Below are 18,708 nucleotides of genomic sequence, written 5' to 3'. Positions count from 1 at the left end.
CACCGCCCCAAACCTGCTTCTAGGCTTTAGAGAGAAGACTGTAGAATTGAGTTCTATTGTGTGAGACCAGCATAGACCTGGAGGTCTACAGATAAGTTCCAGGCCGAGTTCTAGTTCTGTGACCTTGGGGGCATCACCTTTGATGAAACTGTTTACCTACCTGTAAAGTGGGGGTATATAATACCTAGGATTAAACAAACCACTTTATTTAGAGTGCCCAACACAAAATAAGTACTCAGTGTAAGTTCCCTTTCACTTATTCCTCTTTCTAGGCCAAAGTACGTCCACATCTAGCATCTTATTTCTGCCTCACCTCAACCTTTAGTAGGTACCACTTGTGTGCCCCTTGTGCAGAGGAGGAAGGGGAGGCCGGGACAGGTGACATGGCTTGCTCAAGGCCAGTGGTTTAATGAGAGTTAGGGCTGGGGCTGGAACCTCTCTTCTGGAGAGTTCTTCAGACATCAAATCCATGTTTGGATCCCTGATCAGTAACTTATTAGCCAGAAGGAATCTTGGGGAGGTTATTCTCTAAGACATTCTGTCCACTGGAGCTTTCTACGATGATGGAAATGTTCTATATCTCCACTATCCAGTATGGCAGCCACTAGCCGTATGTGGCTACTACACACCTGAAATGAGGCCACTCAAAAATCTGGGGCCGGCTTCAGGGTGATGTGGTTTCAGGGTTAGGGAGGAACTGAACTGTGAATTTTATTTAACTTTGATTAATCAAAACTGAAATTGAAATAGCCACGTGGGGTAGCGGGCTCTGCATGGGACAGCCTGACCTGAAGACATAGTTCCTTCCTGTGTACGTAAGAGATGAACCGTGCCCGTCAGCACCATGGATTCCGAGAGGCTCTGTGTGAAACCCTCGCAGAGCTCAGATGCCTGGTGGTGCTCAGTGAGCTCTGGGTTCCTCCTGGCCACCCCTTGGTTCTGCCAGTGGGCAAGTCAGGCAGCTGTGCCTCCAGAGCAGAGACTGGGCTGTATTCATGGCACGAGCGCCTGGCGACACAGGTCAGCAGGAGGCGTCTCTCTGGCACCTGAACCAAGGATGTTCACCACTGGGCCGACTGGAGGCCTTGGCTCGGCCAGTGCAGCCTCACACGCAGGCCTGGTAAGGAGGCCCACGTAACCCGGTCAACTGGCTCCAAACACTTAATCTAGAACTCTCTGTGCCTACCCACCCCCACTGGCCACACCTGCAAGGGTGCCCATCCCGGCTGGGAGGGAGCTGACATGGGTCCACAGCAGAGAAGTGTTTGCCAGGTGCAGTCTCTGTACCGATCTTGTCTCAAGAAACTGGCAGGGTGGGAAAGAAGCTTACCGTGGGGTGTGCAAGGCCAGAGGCCCCAGCTAACTGCATCTCGGCCTCCCCTTTCTTCTCAAGCATGTTAAGTCGTCAGGTGTTCAATATTTTAGCAGCCTGCTGATTCAGAGGTAGACCGAGCAAGTGTTTCTCTGTTTCCAGGGAAGGCACTGTAACGGGTCTGATTACTGAGACTTTGAATGTCTTTTGCTTTTGTAAGGTGGTCAGAGGGTGTCTGGGAAGGAAAACCTCAGGGGAGGGGTGCACCTGTGCCCTGGGAGTGGGCAGGGTGCGCAGAGAGGACTGCAGCGTGCAGTGGACGAGGTCAGCACGGAGTCCTCAGGCCACGAGCGCCCGTAGGTGGAGGGAAGCAGGGCCCCGAGACATGGGCATGGAGGGCGGGGGGAGGAGGCACCAGATGTGAGGCTGAGGGGGAAAGTAGGCTGGAGGGAGGGGAGCGTTGGGTCCTGGAGTTCAAATCCTGATCCCCCGCTCTTGGGCCTTGTTGGGTGATTGGGTCACTTCTCCAAGCCTCAGCTTCTTCACGGATAAATGGGCCAATGATGTCTCCTGGGGCTTAAAGGAAGGTTAAAGGTGATTAGAGGAGGCAAGATACAGAGTACCCCGCACAAGCCAGCTTTCCACAGCCAGGAGCTGTGACGGCAGGGCTGTAGACAAGGTCCCTGAGCTGCGGGGGCTCCTGAAGGCAGCTGCATCCCCATAGCGGGCTCAGGCCCCCAGCAGATGTGCAGCCAGGCCAGGTGCTTAGAAGGCAAGCCAAGGTCTCCCCCTTAGGGAGGAGCCAGGACACTGGGCGGCCCTCCACCCTTGGATAGAGGGTTGGGGTGAATGGGCAGGTGGGCAGTCGGTGGGCAGGCACTGCGGGGGAGTGACGCGTGCGGTTCACTGACTCCCAGCCCGCTGCCCGGCTCCCTCCCTCTGGAGGTATCAGGTGGTTCACTGGTTCCCCCCACTCACTGTGCGCCTTCACACCTTTGCCAAGCGACTGCACTTCCTTCCCCTCCCTGCGCCACAGTGTCCTCTGACGCTAGATCAGGAGGTGGGTGTCATGAACCTGAATTCTCCATCTAGAAATATTTGGTGGAACACATGGTGATGGTCACCTCTATAGAAAGTGGGTGTTGGCCTCTGGCCAAGAGAAGAAGTCACGATCTTGTTTCTTTGGGAAGGTTAGACTTGCAGATGCGGCTCTTGGTTACCCAGCACCCGATACTCTGCGTGGCACACAGTGGGCGCTCCGAGAGCCTTTGCTGAATAATTCATCTCAACTCGCTCTCTGTTGGAGGCTTTCTGTCCTGGAAAACCAGGTCAGGTGGTACTCCAGGGGCAGATGGCCAGGTCTAACTTCTGGATCTGCCATTAGACTCTCCAACCTCGAGCAAATGCCTTAGCTACTCTAAGCCTCCGTTTCCTCACCTGTAAAATGTGTATAATGCTGAGATCCACTACAGGCAGATATTAGGGAGATCACATAAAAATAATGTGTGTTAAAAGCTTAGCCGAGTGCCTGTCTGGCATGCAGTAAGGACTTAAACGTCAGGGGGAATTTTTGTTATTAATGCTGTTTTTACTACTATCATCATTTGAACGATAATAATGCTATTATTTGGGCAAGTTACTGGTAAACATTTGTACTTTTTTTTTTTTTTACATCTTTATTGGAGTATAATTGCTTTACAATGGTGTGTTAGTTTCTGCTTGATAACAAAGTGAATCAGCTATACATATACATATATCCCCATATCCCCTCCCTCTTGCGTCTCCCTCCTTCCCATCCTCCCTATCCTACCCCTCTAGGTGGTCACAAAGCACCGAGCTGATCTCCCTGTGCTATGCGGCTGCTTCCCACTAGCTATCTATTTTACGTTTGGTAGTGTATATATGTCCATGCCACTCTCTCACTTTGTCACAGCTAGACACAGACCTACTAGAGAATGGACTTGAGGATATGGGGAGGGGGAAGGGTAAACATTTGTGCTTTGACACAAGGACTCGTTGAAATGTGCTGAAGTTATTTGCATCTCCCCTGGATTCTTTGGAAGGTGTCATTACCCATTAAAGAGATATGGGAACATATGTATATGTATAACTGATTCACTTTGTTATAAAGCAGAAACCAACACACCATTGTAAAGCAATTATACTCCAATAAAGATGTAAAAAAAAAAAAAAAGCTACCGCTCAAACTGTGGCTGACAGCCTCCCCACTGGAGCGGCCCTCAGTGTTGCAACATTGTGTTTGATGCAAGGTCAAGCCATCAGGGGGAATGCCTTCTCTCCCTTGGGGAAGCTAGGGCTTTGTGGTTAACCTCTTGCCAAGAATGGCTGCAAAGAGGCTGAAACCTAACATTTGTGGCAGGGAGGGAGCGCCTGTGTGGGTAAGCCCAGCCGAGGCTGCACCAGCGGAACGCAAGCTCTGAGTGTGTCTTACGGGTCAAACTGCCCGACTACTTAGTAAGACGTTTTGAGCTGCTAACCCATCCCAGACTCCTAGAGGAAGGGGCAGGGATGAAAGTTGTCTGGCCGCCTGACTTCCAGATGCTGTGGCACAATAGCTGGTGAAGGAGGCCCCCTCCTGGCAGGTGACCAAGCGGCTGGTATTTAAATGGGCATGGCCAGAGTTGTCAGAAAGTGAGGATTTGGATGAGGGGAGAGTGCCAAGCTTGGGCTTGAGGTCTCAGTTCAGGCCACACTGCCTTTCAGGGCCACCTTTTTTTTTTTTTTTTTTTTTTAAATATATATATATTTATTTATTTGTTATTTATTTATTTATTTATTTTGGCTGTACTCGGTCTTAGTTGAAGTATGCAGACTCTTAGTTGTGGCATGCATGTGGGATCTAGTTCCCTGACCAGGGATTGAACCCCAGCCCTCTGCATTGGGAGCGTGAGGTCTTACCCACTGGACCACCAGGGAAGTCCCCCAGGGCCACCTTTGAAGGATGTCTGGTGAGGCCTGGTAGCGGGGATGCTCATCCTTTGAGACAGGTACCACCCATGTCTGGCTCAGGCATTCGTAGTCCTGAAATAACTGAACCAGAAGGATCTTCAGGCTCCTCATTTTACAGGTGAGAAACTTGAGACCTCGAGAGGGTGTGTGGCTTCCGTAGGGCCACACAGCCTGTCAGGGGGCCCCTGGTCTGACTCGTATTGAATGCAGTTCTTCTGGCCTCGAGACCAGGGCTCTTTCCAGCAAATCCACTGCCGTTCTAGTGAGCAGGCATTACCTTTCCTGTACACAGCAAGCACCCCAGGTGGGCCTGGTATGCACTGACGTTATAGATTGTTTTCTGGAGGTGGTGGTAGTGGTCTAAAGTAATCTTGTCCTTGGGTTGTATCCAAGAAAGCTGCATGTGCAGGCTTCCTCCAGCTATTTTGCGAAATGAGTTAGACTGAAGCCTCTGCCCTCTGCTGACCCTGGCTTTCCTTCGATTGTGACCAGTACCATTTGCAGTAGGATTGCAGGAAAACCATTATGAGGAGCTGGTTGGACAAGAGCTTGCAGATTCTCTAATTCACCAGGATTTGGGGAGTGTGCAGATACTGGTGGGGAGGGAAGTCTGATTAGAGTTAACTCAGGAGAAAGTTCTGCTGAAACTTGAGTTCACCTCCTTCTAGCCCAGTGTGTCTATGTGAGCAGTTGGCTGAGGAAACTCTCAGACGATACTGCGATCTGTTTCAGGTTTCTTTACAAACAGTTGGGCCATGAATCCTTGGGAGATAAAACACTCTTGATGATCACTGCAGGGTCTAGTTTTGCTTTTGCACGAAGATGGGAAGCTTATGTTAGAAACCACCAGGCTCCCTGCTGAGTCGCTGTTTGTTACCTCTTCTGTGGTTCGTATTTGATCTTCGGTGGAGAAAATTCTTCGGTAGAAACGGCGCCTCACCCGGGAGCAGCGGCATTTTTGCTTTTCAGAAACCCCCTTTGCATTTTGCACTCGGGAACTATGACTGACCCAAATGGGACAGTGTTACACTTTCCTGCTTCCTCCTGGGAGTCCTGAAAAGCCAACTGGCTCACAAGTCCAACGAAGGGCATTTTCTGTCTTCTCTTCTAAATTCCTTTTCCTCTGGTATAAGAACTGGAGAAATGTGTAAACGCAGAGGCAGGCCCAGACTTTAGAGGCATTAGCCGAAGGAACTCCAGCACGGCTGAGAGATGCTGGCCAGACTCAGACACCCTTGTCCTTGGGTGACCCCTCTACCTGCCTTGCCGCTCCCCCTACTTCTCCGCCCTCCGGGCAACCGCACTCTGGTTCATGAGACCATAGAGGCTCAGGCGAATGTAGTGCCTGTGAAGCCTTCTCAACCCTCCAACTCCCCAGGAGTACCCCCGCCCCCGGCCCTGCCCAAGAATTGCGAGTTCTGTTACCTGACCACAATTTTAAGACAGAAGCAAATGTATTATAGTTCATATAGGATTTCAGACTTTGCAGAAGAGGTTGGGTGTTTTCAGCTGGACAGATATGGGTTCAGGTCTGTCACTTATTCACTCTAGGACATCGGTCCGGTTACTTACTTGCTTGAGGCCTCAGTTTCCTCATCTGTGAAGTGTGTATGAAGTCCGCACCTACCTCCAGAGGACTGTGTGATAGTGTGAGGGAAGTGCTAGCTTGGGGCTGCCACAGGGAAGCACCCAGAATATGTCTGTCTCCGTTTGAGGGGGAGGCCTCTGACGGCAGGGTCTGTGCTGGTCCTAGTCTTTAGCACAGTGGGCTACACATAGTAGGTCCTCAACAAATGTCTGTAGATTGATTGTGTGTTGTCCAGCAGATAGAGGGTGTGTCTCTTTGGTGCTTCCCTCAACAGAGAAATACAAATCTACTAGCCAGGTTAGTCCCGTAACACAGTCACAAAATCATTGTAATTGTACATCATACATTCATTCATTTATTCATTCACTCAGACTGAGGGCCTCCTACATAGAGGTCAAGCTAGGTGCTCTAGGCAGGGTTTCCGATCCTCAACACTATTGGCATTTTGGGCTGGGTAATTGTTGGGGATGGCTGTCCTGCACATAGTAGGATGGATGCCAGTAGCATCCCCCAAGTCATGACAATCAAAAATGCCCCCCGAGGGGCTTCCCTGGTGGCGCAGTGGTTGAGAGTCCACCTGCCGATGCAGGGGACACGGGTTCGTGTCCCAGTCCGGAAAGATCCCACATGCCGTGGAGCGGCTGGGCCCGTGAGCCATGGCCGCTGAGCCTGCGCGTCCGGAGCCTGTGCTCCGCAACGGGAGAGGCCGCAACAGTGAGAGGCCCGCGTACCGCAAAAAAAAAAAAAAAAATGCCCCCAGATACTGCCAAATGTCCCCTGGTGGGCAAAACTGCCCCTAGAGAGCCACTGCTCTAGGGCTGTGCTACTCAAGGTGTGGTTCTTTAGACCAGCAGCCTTGGCATCACCTGGGAGCCTGTTAGACTGTGGTTGTTTCATCAAGTACTTTATTTTCCACCATCGTGTCACATGGGACACAGACATCTGACTCTGACTCCTAGAGAACATTTTTTTTCTGTTCAGGAAGAGGGTACAGCCGGCGGAGCTTGCTTTGTATTTAGTCAGACTTACTTAAAATTAGGGCTAGGTCAAGTTCAAATACAGGTTCAGCCAAGTACACGTTCAAGCGATGCAGGCCCTTGTGTGAAGTAGGCTTTGTGTGCACTCAAGGAAAATTCCAAGGCCACGGCTAGAAATCCTGGATGAGGCTCAGAAGTCACGTGGAACTGCCCCACGCATTTTCTGTGTATATTTTGGGTTCAGGCTGACATTTCATCTTAGCGTGGATGGAGGCAATGGCTGAATTTTTTGAAGGCCTGAACCCTGCCTACCAGTATTTCTCTTTGCCCTTACAACTACATTTTGCTGGGTTGCAATTCAGGAACATACCTCCCTGCTTGGACGGCCATTCATGGAATGTGAGAACTTAGCTCAGAAGCCCAAAGCAGTGATTCCTTCTGGAAAAAAAAAAAAAAAAAAATTCCCCAGAAGTCACTAGCGAAGTGGATCTTACTAGTGTGAGAGCTGAACTCACATGCTAGAGGCGGGCACTGGTCCTGGGTTCCTCATGGCACATTCCTCTGCTGATGTGTTCAGAGTATATAAAAATAACCTGAAGTTAGCCCTTTGTCACTGTGGACCGGTTAGGAGTTTGGGTTCGTAGACATGCAGCCTGTGTGTGCACCTGCCTTTGCTTGGTTGGTGGGACCCTGGGTAGGGGGCTTCACCACTCCAAGTCTGTTTTCTCCTTTGTCTGCTAAGGACAACAGCAGTGCCCACCTCACAGGCTCATGTGAGGATTAAGTCAGAGGAGGGATGGAAGCCACTTAGCAGAGTGCTGGCTCTGTAGCAGATGCTCACAAATATTAGCTAATATTAGATTGGTCATTTAAAAAAGTTTTTTAATTGCCTTTTTGGTTTTCCTGATCTGATAATTAAGTGGGGACAGCAGAGTGCAGGCTGTCTTATGGGTGGTATTTTGTCACCCTTCATAGCTGGCAGATGACAGGATCATCTTCTAGGCAAAAATGCCCTATCGGCTCGGGTTTCTGGGGGTTGGGTGAAGCCCTGAGACACCGCCACACTGGAGAAGAAGGGCTTCAGGGAACAGGCAGGTAGGGAGGGCTGGGGAAGGCGGGCCCCGGAGGCGGAGGCTCCTGCCAGGAGAGCGATGAGCACTGGGCTGAGAGTCAGCACAGCTGCCAGGTGGGCACGGGGAAGGCTTGCTCTCCTGCCCTCGAGCTGACACAGTCTGGTTCAAGAGGCAGCACATGGGCATTAAAGAGTTAAAACAGCTCACAGCCCTAATTGTCTTCACCTCTCATTGGGTAATTAATGTAGGTGGCCGTTAATACTTACCTAGAACGTATTCTCCACGAGGGCCGATATTTTGTCTCTTCTGTTCACCCCTATCTCCCAGCACCTGGAAGTAGCTAACACATCGTAGGTGCCCAAGAAATACTTGTTGAATGGCTTAGTCGTATGCTTCCTTATCACAACCAGTTACTGGTTATACTCAAGAAGAGATTTCATTCCCACTACCCAGAACATTCTGTTTCTCTTCTCCAAGTCCATTTCCCTTCTTTTGTTGGCCCAGTGTTTCATCAATGTGTATCACCCTGTAACCACTTTCAAGGGTTTTACCATATCTGTATACCACTGTATTATTATCTACTTAGTATTTTTCTTTACATTGATTCATTTTTATTTCAATATGTTACTTTACTTTTGTTTTAGGTAATGTCTGTGAAGTTATGGGTTTGATGTGCTAATTAGAACTTCTTCCTCATATGCTTCAAATGTATAACTATTTAAAATACCCTCATACGAGAAACCTTACTATGGTAATACCTCCTTACCCTATAAAAGTCAGCTTAAGTATTCCCTCTTCTGGAAAATCCCCCCATGCCTCTTCCGAGGCTGACTGAAATATTGCTTTTATGTTTCTGTCATGTGGTAGCCATTCCATGAACCATCTGTAGAAGTGGGCAAGGGACCACGAGGCATCTGACATTGCACAGGGCCAGGAATGCAGTAGATACTCAATACGTGATTTTGAAAGACTGAATGAAACCTCTTGAGTCCAGGAGAGTTTGTGCTGTCTGGCCACGTATGGGCGTCCTGAGGGGACGCCCTAGGATTCTCTGAAGACAATGTGCTGTAACCAACCTTCCATTTGGGTGCCCATAAACAAGGCAGATATGTGAACTTCCATGTAGACTCACACTTCCGGCAGGGAGCTAGTGTGTTCTTTGTTTAGGGAGAGTGTGACCTCTGTCCTTCAGCATCACATACTCCCTACCAGTTAACCAGCCAGCCTTGCATGCTTCCAGTCTCTGGCCTTGTTTCCCAGGTTTCTTCATGTATGAAGTTATGGCATTGGCAGTCCAGGGAGGTGCCCACGGTCCAGTGGGGCAGAAGCCAGTCCAACAGTTAGAATGAACAGAATTGGATAGAATGAAGGTTCCTTTCAGTCTCCTGAATAACTTCCCCCAGTACACATGCTGCACCCTCGGTTCTTCCCGCTCCGAAGGCCGACAGCACCTGGTGTCTCCTGGTGTTCTTGGTCCCATACTCCTGCTTCTTGCCCCTCCAGCATGAGTCTGTCTGCCCAGGCAGGGTCCTGTGTTATGTACTTTTACACCCGCATGGGCACTTGGAATAGTGCTCAGTGAATATTTGATTAGTTCATGGTTATTTATGTATCAGGTAAATTTGGACACAGGTTTCTAGTTTGGCTTCCCATTTTCATGTGGCTTGTCACTTCTCAGCCAAAGCAAAATATCATTGCCACAACAGAGTGTAAAGGAAGCTGCAAACACAGAACAGAGCAGTACTCGGTGGACAGAGCCGGGGGTGTTTCCTAGGCACTGATTTGCCTTTTGTTTTCCAGAAGACTCCACTGGCAAAGAATCTTCGATTTGCTTTGTGGTTTTACATTCTTTTCTGTAGCCTTAGGTCTAGTATGGACCAAATGAGTGCTTCTCAACATCACAGCTGACAGCCTTTTCACGATGCTTTTGGTTGCAAGTAACAGACAACCCAGTACGAGAAAACAATACTAGGTCCATCATTTCTCCTGGCAGGAAATCCAGAGGCAGGGCACTTCCAAGGTTGAGTAATTCATTAGCCCTTTTTCTCTTCCTCTCTACCTGAATTTAGTGTGCTGGTTAATGTCCCCCTTCATTGTTTCAAACTGGCTGCAGAAGCTCTAAGCATCAGGCCCCGTATGACAGTGTCGAGGGGCAGGAAGACATCTGAAGACACAAGATTTGCAGTCTTGTATCTCCTCTGAAGAGTGAGGAGAATGTCTCCGGAAAGACAACAGACCCTCCTTTCTGTTTCATTGGCCAAGGGTGTGTCACATGACCATACCTAAACTAATTATTTGAACATTAGTAAGTAAGTAAACAGGAGAGGGAACATCACTTTTGGAGGCAGCCAATGACTCCTGCCACAAAAGTTCAGAGTTTCTCCCAGTGTGGTTTGGAAAGCATCTCCACCACAATTATCCAGAATATGCTTGCTAAAATGCACATTCCTGAGCCCCTTCCTGACTTCCTGAATCAGAACCGCTGGGAACATTTTAAAAATAACCCAGGGAGTCTGACATGCACCAAGTTTTGGACCCATGGTGTTTGTGGTCGTCACCCACTAATATCTACAGGTTGTAGATCATCCTTCAGCTGGGCTGATCCTCTTGAGGGGAGGCTGAGGGAGCGAAGAGAATACAGAGTCAGCCTTCAAAATTCCCTTCCCAGTCCTTGCCTTTGGGAGATTCAAACAGGAATATTAACTGATACAGTGATGATATCTGGGATTTGGTTTAAAATAATCTGAGTAACAAGGGAGAAGTGAGCATGTGAATACAACAGAGTTAGCCATGATTTGATAATATTGAAACTGTCTGATATAATAGGGTTCATTACACTGTTCTCTTGACTTAAGTTTAAAAAAATCTCCCTTCCTGATACCTGCTCTGTCACTACGTAGCCTTTGACCTTGGGTGTGTCAATCTCCTTCTCTGGGTCTCACATTGGATTCCAGGATTCCAACAGCACAAGTTCTTCTCTATAAAGCAGTGTATTCATGTTTTCTTTTTTCTCCCTTTCCCTCCAAATGAACATTTTCCTGCACAAAATCTTTTGTGGAACCCAAAGATATGACAGATTTAAGTGAAATAGCTCTGGTTACAGGGGCCTCCCAAGTAGCCTTTAAGATAACTCCAGAAACCTAGGACTCTGGAGAAGATCGGTGAACAGCTATTACACTGGGGCATTGCTGAAAACACTGACCACATTTCTGCAGGGGCTTGACCTTGTACTCAGAACCAAGAAATCCTTAGGATGTAAAGATTCCGTCATGGATGCAATTACTAAGGCACATTCATGCTGCCTGTGATTCAGACTTTTTCTGTAGAGTCCAGGTATCCCAAGACAAAGGGCATAAGCACGTGTCTGTCCTACTCTGTACCAGTGCAGTCATCCCTCTGCATACCTGGAGAACGATTCCAGCACCCCCGTGGCTACGCAAATCCGAGGATGCTCAAGTCCCTTATATGAAATGGTGTAGTATTTGCATATAAGCTACACACATTCTCCCATATATTTTAAGTCATCTCTAGATTACTTATAATACCTAATACAACATAAATGTTAGGTAAATAGTCGCCTGTGCATAGCAAAATTTAAGTTCTGCTTTTGGGGACTTTCTGGAATTTTTTTCCTGAATATTTTAGATCCGCAGTTGGTTGAATCTGCAGATGCAGAAGACGCCGATGTGGAGGGCCTGCTGTGTCGTGTTGTTACCCTTGACCGGGAGCCGGAGGAGACAGGCAATGCACATTTACTATTGTTTCAAGTTCATCGTCAGGGCAACTTTTCTGGCTGCGGCTAGGACCAGGGCTGCGTGGGTTGGCTGAGACTTGCTGGTATGGATGTATCTTTGTCAGATGTCAGGATTTAAATATCAGTCCCTCGTGGTGTTGAGAGCCCTTTATTTCATCTTCCAATGAGTGTGTCCTACACTGGACCATGGCTCTGTCTGAAAGCTAGCTACTGAACATCATTGCACTGTTCTGATCTTGGTGATACCTTGGAGAGGTGCTGGGATCAGGTCTTTCTCAGCCAGAGTGTTTCTCCTGCAATGAATGGTCTTAGACTCTGGATCCTTTCATAAAATTCTTCAAGGAGGAGATTAAATCACAGTAGTAACCAGATACCTACTGCATTAGTTTCCTATTGCTGCTATGATACATGGCCACAAAATTCATGGCTTAAGACAGTACAAATTTATTTTCTGGGCTTCCCTGGTGGCGCAGTGGTTGGGAGTCCGCCTGCCCATGCTAGGGGACACGGGTTCGTGCCCTGTTCCGGGAAGATCCCACACGCCGCGGAGCGGCTGGGCCCGTGAGCCATGGCCGCTGAACCCGCGCGTCCGGAGCCTGTGCTCCGCGACGGGAGAGGCCACAACAGTGAGAGGCCCGCGTACCGCAAAAAAAAAAAAAAAAAATTATTTTCTTACAGTTCTGTAGGTAAAACATCTCACAGTGGTCTCAGTGAGCTAAAATCAGTAGGGCTGTGTTCCTTTCTGGAAGCCCTAGGGAAAAATCTATCTCCTTGCTTTGTCCAGCTTCTAGAGGCTGCCGTTTATGGTCTTGTGGTGCCCATCCTCCATCTTCAAAGACAGCAACACAGCATCTTCAAATCTCTCTCTTCTTCCTCCCTCTTCCACTCATAAGGACCCTTGTGATTATACTGGGCCCACCCGGATAATCCAGGATAATCTCCCTATTTTATGGTCAGATGATTAGCAACCTTAATTCCCCTTTGCCCTACAAATTAATATACTCACGGACATCTTTGTGGACATCCTTGAGGAGGGCATCATTCACCTGGCCACACCAGTAGGTTTCAAAGCACAGTGGTACCTTCCTGTGTCATGAAGGATATGCCTCCAGCAACTGGGGAGGCGCTATTTCACTTGAAAGGGATGTTATCTCAAAATCATGTTAGCTCTTTGCCTAACTGGGATGCTGAAGCTTAGGAGGTGGTGAGTGGAGCCTGGTTTTTTTTTTTTTTTTTTTTTTTTTTTTTTACCGTAAGTGGGTATGACCTCGGATTAGGGCACAAGGGCACAGAAGACTGGGCATTCCAATTCTCATGTCACGAACAGTTGATGGTATACATTTGAACAAATTAGCCTATTTGAGTGTCAGTTATCACATTAGTGAAATAGGCACTTTAATACTAAACCCCTGAGCCCATGATAAGCATGTGAAGTAGGAATCTATTTAAAGTTCCATCAGAAATGTGATTCTTAGAAGCATGGTGTTTTTAAAAAAAACAGTATTTTAGTGGAAGGCAATAAAAGTCTACTTCTTTATTCTACAGAGAATTCCCATTTGGGGACATCGAGCCTCGGGCATCTGTTTCTTTAAGAGGAGGAAATGAAGCCTTGAGTCATTTGTGAGTCTCTTACCCTTTGGTCCCAGAGGATATAAAACACAGCAATGCTTTCTTGACACTAAACTTAAAATAGGAAGCCTGGTGCCCACGTATAGCCACAGGCTCTTCTCCATTGCGGCCTAGACGCAGAAATTTCCAGAGAAAAGGTGATAACGTTTCACTGGTGCGGGCAGGTAAGCGCCACTCTGGGGGTGAGGTCTGTGTTAGCGAAGGAGTTGATCTGGGGTCCTATGAGGAAAAACAAAAACAAACAAAAAACCGAAATCCACAACGCACAAACAGAAACACACATGCTTCCCGGAAATATGGCCGCGGGAAGGGGTTTGGATTTAGCCTCTGCCCATTTTAGAGGGCACATCGGCCCAGGAGAAGGCATAGGCAACAGGTTTTGCAAACTGTAGAGCGCACTGCGCTCTAAGGCTCCGTGGTTAAGCAGCGCTAGGACTAGGCAGGTGACGAAAGAAGGGCCAGAATTTGGCTCCCGGAACCAACGAGCCACCACATCATCCCCAGCTTCTTTCTGAGGCTCCGGAGGCCAGCGGGCCGGCATTCCCCTCCTCCCCTCCGCCTCCACACCCCACCCCGCCCCGGGCTCGACGGAGGCGGAGGAGGCGCGCGCGGACCGCAGGGTTGGGGCACCGGCCTGTACTTGGCCTTCTCAGTGGTTCACACGCCGGTGCCTTCCCCGCGTTGCCATGAGTAGTGGAAAGCGCCGTGGAAAAACTAAGAGCTGTAGCAAGTTGTCATGACTCAGAGACTCCTGGAGGAAGTCTGCAGCGCATTCGCGAGCAGCCGCCGGGCCGCGCGTCCGTCTGTCCGACTGTCTCTCTGTCCCCTGCGCGCTCGGCGGCCGCGGGGCGAGTGGGCGCGCCGCCGCGTGGGCCCCTCGGTGGCCTGAGCGCGCCGCGACCGGCCCCGCGCATTCCTGGCCCGGGAGGAGAGCGCGGCGGGCGCCCTGCGCGAGCAGCTGGCTGCGCGCTGGCCGGCCGGGAGCGCCGAGAGCTGGGGGAGGAGCCTGGCCCGGCAGCCGCCGCTCTCCCACTCATTGGCCTTTTGTGCTGCAACTTTGCCCGAGCCCTTCAGGGAGCCGCGCCGCCCCGCGCTCACCCCGCGCCGTTGACCCGGGAAAGTTTGCGTCCCCGGCCGGGCCGGGCCGGGCCGTGGAGACTCCGCGCGCCGCCCCGCCGCCGGGCTCGGATACCTCAGCCTCTCGGGGGCTCTTGGGCAGTTGCGTCCCCGAAGGAAGGCGGCTCCGTGGTAAGTGCGCCGCGGCCAAGGGCGGGCGGGAGGGCGAGCGCCCGGAGTCGGGGAGGAGACCCGCGTCCCCAGGACCTTGGCCGCCAGACAAAGGCGTGCTAGAAGTAGCCGAAGCTCATTTTATCTTTCCCCAACGGGGACTGGCTAAGGGGAGGAAACTGGCTGAACACACATGTGTGTCACTTGCTGGCAGAGGAGTGTGTCTGCGGGGGAGCCGGCGGGGCCCGCGGCTTCTGCCCGGTAAGCTCGTTCCGTCGGGTGAGGCGGGTCGGGATCCGCGCCCGAGGTCGGGGCGCATGCCCGACGCTGGGATCCCGCTCACGCTGGAGGTCCCCGCCCGCGGTTGGGGTTCGTGCCGGTGGCCCGGGTTCCCGCCCGCCTTCCCGGCCCCGCGCCATCCCCGCTGGGGTCCTTGCGGGCTGGTGTGGTCCCACCCGGTAGCACGGGGACTCCCCCGGCGGGCCACAGCGGCGCGTGGATTGGCCCTAAAACTCTGCACTGGACTTCTTCCGAGTTTGGGACTTTTAAATTCTCGAATAGTTACGTCAGCGGGGCTAGTGCACTTCAGGGCTCGGGCGCACCACGTGACCAGCCCTTGATTTTTTTTTTTTTTTTTTCTTTTTTTCTTTTTTTTTCCTTGGCGTCCTTGGCTCCCGCGGCCTCGGGGCCGTGTCTTCCCCTGTCTTCGGACGTCCTGGAAATGCGACTTCAAAAGTAGTGATTCACTGCACGGCCTCAGAGCGCCTTCTGCAGCAAGCTGTTGCATGGTGTTCCTCCTCCTCGGTGCTTGTCTTTTCTTAAATGGCATCGTCATCAGCGTGATATTATTATTGTTACCTTTTGCCTCCGTCAAATGCTAGGACAGGAAAATGTGCGAGTGGGTTGAGATACAAGTGAAATAGACATTGTGAGAAAAATGTGTCTCCAAGGTGGACTGGGGGGATGGAAATAAAACCTGAGCCTAGGGAAGGGTAGCCAGGGTGTTTGGTTGGTGCCGAAGAGTGTGTGTGTGTGCGTGCGCACATCTTCATATGTGTGCGTGCATGTGTACACATGTCTGTCCCAAGCCTTTTCTATCACAGTACATGGAAAAGCGGGGTCCTAGTGCAATTTCCTATCTGTTTTATGCCAGAGGAAGGTTCAGCTCTGTTATTAGGTGGAGAACTTCTTATTTCCCTAGGATTCCCTATTGAGGCCACATTTCAAAAACTGTTTCCATTGTATTTAGAAATGACTTTGTCTGGGGCCTTGTCCTGAGACTGGGTTTCATCTGTGGTTTTCATCCATGGTTTTCATCCACCGAGATTCACTTATATATTTCAAAGTTAGTCTTCACTAGTGTTTTTAGGGGGTCCATTTGGACAATTGATGGAACTCAGAGGAGGGATTTGGTTGGGAATTGTGGAGTGAGTTACCTCTTAGAATGTTCGGTTTTCCTGTTCTGAGGTCGAGCTGGGAGCTCCTCCAGAGAATGGGGCCAGTTGCGCTGGGCACGTGAGTGGAAGGGAGTGGATTCCCACGGGGCTTCTCATAGGCTGTGCCTGGGGCTTGGGCATTCTCTTCAGAGGAGAGTTGAAGCAGGAAATAGGTCAGGGACTGCCCTCCTTGTGCAGACACCACAGCCAACTCTCAGCTACCCAGAGCCTCTTCTTTGGCTCTTACATTGTCACTGGCCCCTCATCAAAAGTTAACTTCCCAAGTCTCAGGGAGGCCAGCACCATAGAGTACAACCCATACATAGGCATTACTGCTTATGGAGCCAACGCACCCCTCCTGGTCCGCTCTGGGAGGGCTAGACAGAATTGGCCTCTGGTCCCTATGTTCGCATGCATCCCTTTTGTCTCTCTGAGCTTGGGCACTTCGAAAATTTTAGCTGGAAGGAAACTTAAAGATCAAGATTTCATTTTACAGATGTGAAAAGGGAGACTCAGAGAAGTCCAGGGTCTTGCTCAGGGTCACATGTGAAGGTGGGACTCAAACCCAGGACCCCAGACACCCGGCCTGGCAGCTAAGTCCTACAGCCTCTTTGGTTTCATGCTGTGTACCGTGGCTATTTACATTGGTCGTTTCTATGGAGACAGACAGTGCTTCCTGGAAGGCTTGTCTAGTTTATGGTACCACTCCACAAGTGTGACGAGGGGCCGGGGGTCGGGGTAAATGGTAGTTGAAGTAAGTAAGGCCACCCCTGCTCTCAGGGAGGGGTGTGTGTGTGTGTGTGTGTGTGTGTGTGTGTGTGAGTGTGAGATACCTGAACGGACACACTGGGCAAACTCTATGGTGAGGATAGTGCCCCAGGAGGGGATGTGTGCCTATGCATGAGGATGTTTGGTCATCCCAGGGACTGGAGTGGGCAATATCTAGTAAGGGCCAGGGATGCTATGCATGGGACAGTCCTGTCCAACCAAGAACCGCTTCACCCTAAATGCCAATAGCTCCCCCTGTAGAGGACACTGCAAGGGTTTGAGGAGTTGGGAGAGACCAGTTCTAATTGGGAAGATGAGAGATGGGGGTCTATGGGCTCACTAGACCCCAGGCTTCAGGTTTGAATGAGGCTGGGAGAGACTGAGGGTGAGGTCAAGAGCCGTGTGTGTGTGTGTGTGTGTGTGTGTGTGTGTGTGTGTTCTCCTGGGACTCAGTTCCACAGCCAAAAGCAGACAGTTCTTGAATTAACTATGGTTTGAGTGGAGCAAGCCCTGGCACCTTTTGCATAACCAGGAGAAGGTTTAGGAAGCTGGCGGTGGTGTCCCTGACTAGTCCTGGTGGGAGAAGCAAATCTAAGGAGAAGGACTGGGTGCCCTGGTCTCTCCCGCTGTGACCTGTGGCCACGGTGCACGAAATCTGTCCTGGGGGCTGGGCTTTGTCTCCCTCGCCCTCACTGAGATCACGGTCCTTTGTTCACAACCTCAATAAGCATTTCCACAGCAACTCACCGTGATGACAGAACAGGCCAAGGATTATGAAATCATTCCAGAGAAAGGAAGCCATGAAAAAGAAGAGCTGGGGAAACAAGTTTGTAGGGAAGTGGCTCTAAAAATAGAGTAGAGGGCAGGCGAAATTCTCGGGGGACTACAGAGCCATGACCTGTGATGGGGCTTTCGTTTCAGATACGTTGGGTATCAGCTGCGTCCCCCTCCCTTTCCTGTCTGGTCCACTCTGGTGTATGGTTTCAGTCTGTCATTTAGCAAATGTATTCAGGCTACCACTTAAAAGAAAGCAAAGTTCCCAAGACTGTTTTTCCGTGGCTTGGAGAAAGGCAGTCTAGAGAGAGCTCCAAATTCAGAGACAGAGATTTTGTATTAGAATCCCTGCCCCACTCTTACCAGCTCTGTGACCTTGAACAAGTCACTAACGGTCTCTGTGAATCATGATTTCCATCTCATTAACAGTGGGGGTAGTCACGGTGCCCGCCTGGCTCACAGAGCTGTAGGGGCAAGTGAAATCATGTGCATGAAAATACTTGGCAAACTGTGAAGTGCGGTGCAAATGGAAAGTCACGCTAATATTTTTCACTTTGTCATGATTAAAAAGGATTTAATTAGAGGAGGTAGATTTCCTAACACCTCCTGTAGCTTATTTTTGTTGTTATTATTTTTACTTGGAAACAAGGAGGTGTGCTACTCGATGCAGATCTTTTTTATGTGGAAGCTGGTTATCTAGGTTTCCTTTCTGTCCATCTTCCCTTGCTTTGTCACCCTCCCTTTTAATTGCTTATTTATACTTTCCCCAGAAAAGAAGTAAAAATAAAAGAATAGGAAATGCATGTCAGTTCCTGTTACAGAGAGCAAATCTGGTGAAAAACTGGAAAGAGAAAGCAGTTGTTTCACTGGCTCCTATGCAGGATTGGCTATTTAGAGTCCTAATTCCTCTCACTGCCTGGTTGTGTCCAGTGGGTCCTCTGAGGTCCAGAGCTCTCCGGGTGGGTGTCTGTGTCATCGAGAGCATACGGTTCCTGGCCAGCGTCCTCAGGTTTAAGCTCCTGAGGGCACAGGGTTGGTTTCCTATCACGACATTTCCCCAGTGTGGGCCCATTCCAAAGAGGCGATAAGAAGATGAGCCATGTCCACGTCAGGAGCATCTTTTCCCTCCTTCTTTTATGGTCAGGACGCCCCTCCCTCCAGCCGTCGGGCTTCCCCTGGCTGCCTGCTCTCCAGCGCCTG

The 18,708-nt window shown here is 50.1% G+C and overlaps 1 protein-coding gene across 1 annotated transcript in view; it reads left to right on the top strand.

Moving 5' to 3' along the window:
• The window catches only part of TACC2 (transforming acidic coiled-coil containing protein 2), a 181,780-nt gene that overhangs the window by 49,384 nt on the left and 113,688 nt on the right, over positions 1–18,708 (top strand). The window contains exon 5 of the mRNA XM_081243718.1: positions 13,220–13,294. Within this exon, the coding sequence (XP_081099844.1) occupies positions 13,220–13,294 (75 nt within the window). The remainder of the gene's footprint in view (positions 1–13,219; positions 13,295–18,708) is intronic.

This window comes from Mesoplodon bidens (genome assembly GCF_964165515.1).
Source record: "Mesoplodon bidens genome assembly, chromosome: 1".
NCBI classification, from domain to species: Eukaryota; Metazoa; Chordata; class Mammalia; order Artiodactyla; family Ziphiidae; genus Mesoplodon; species Mesoplodon bidens.
This window is presented reverse-complemented; position numbering and strand designations above follow the sequence as displayed.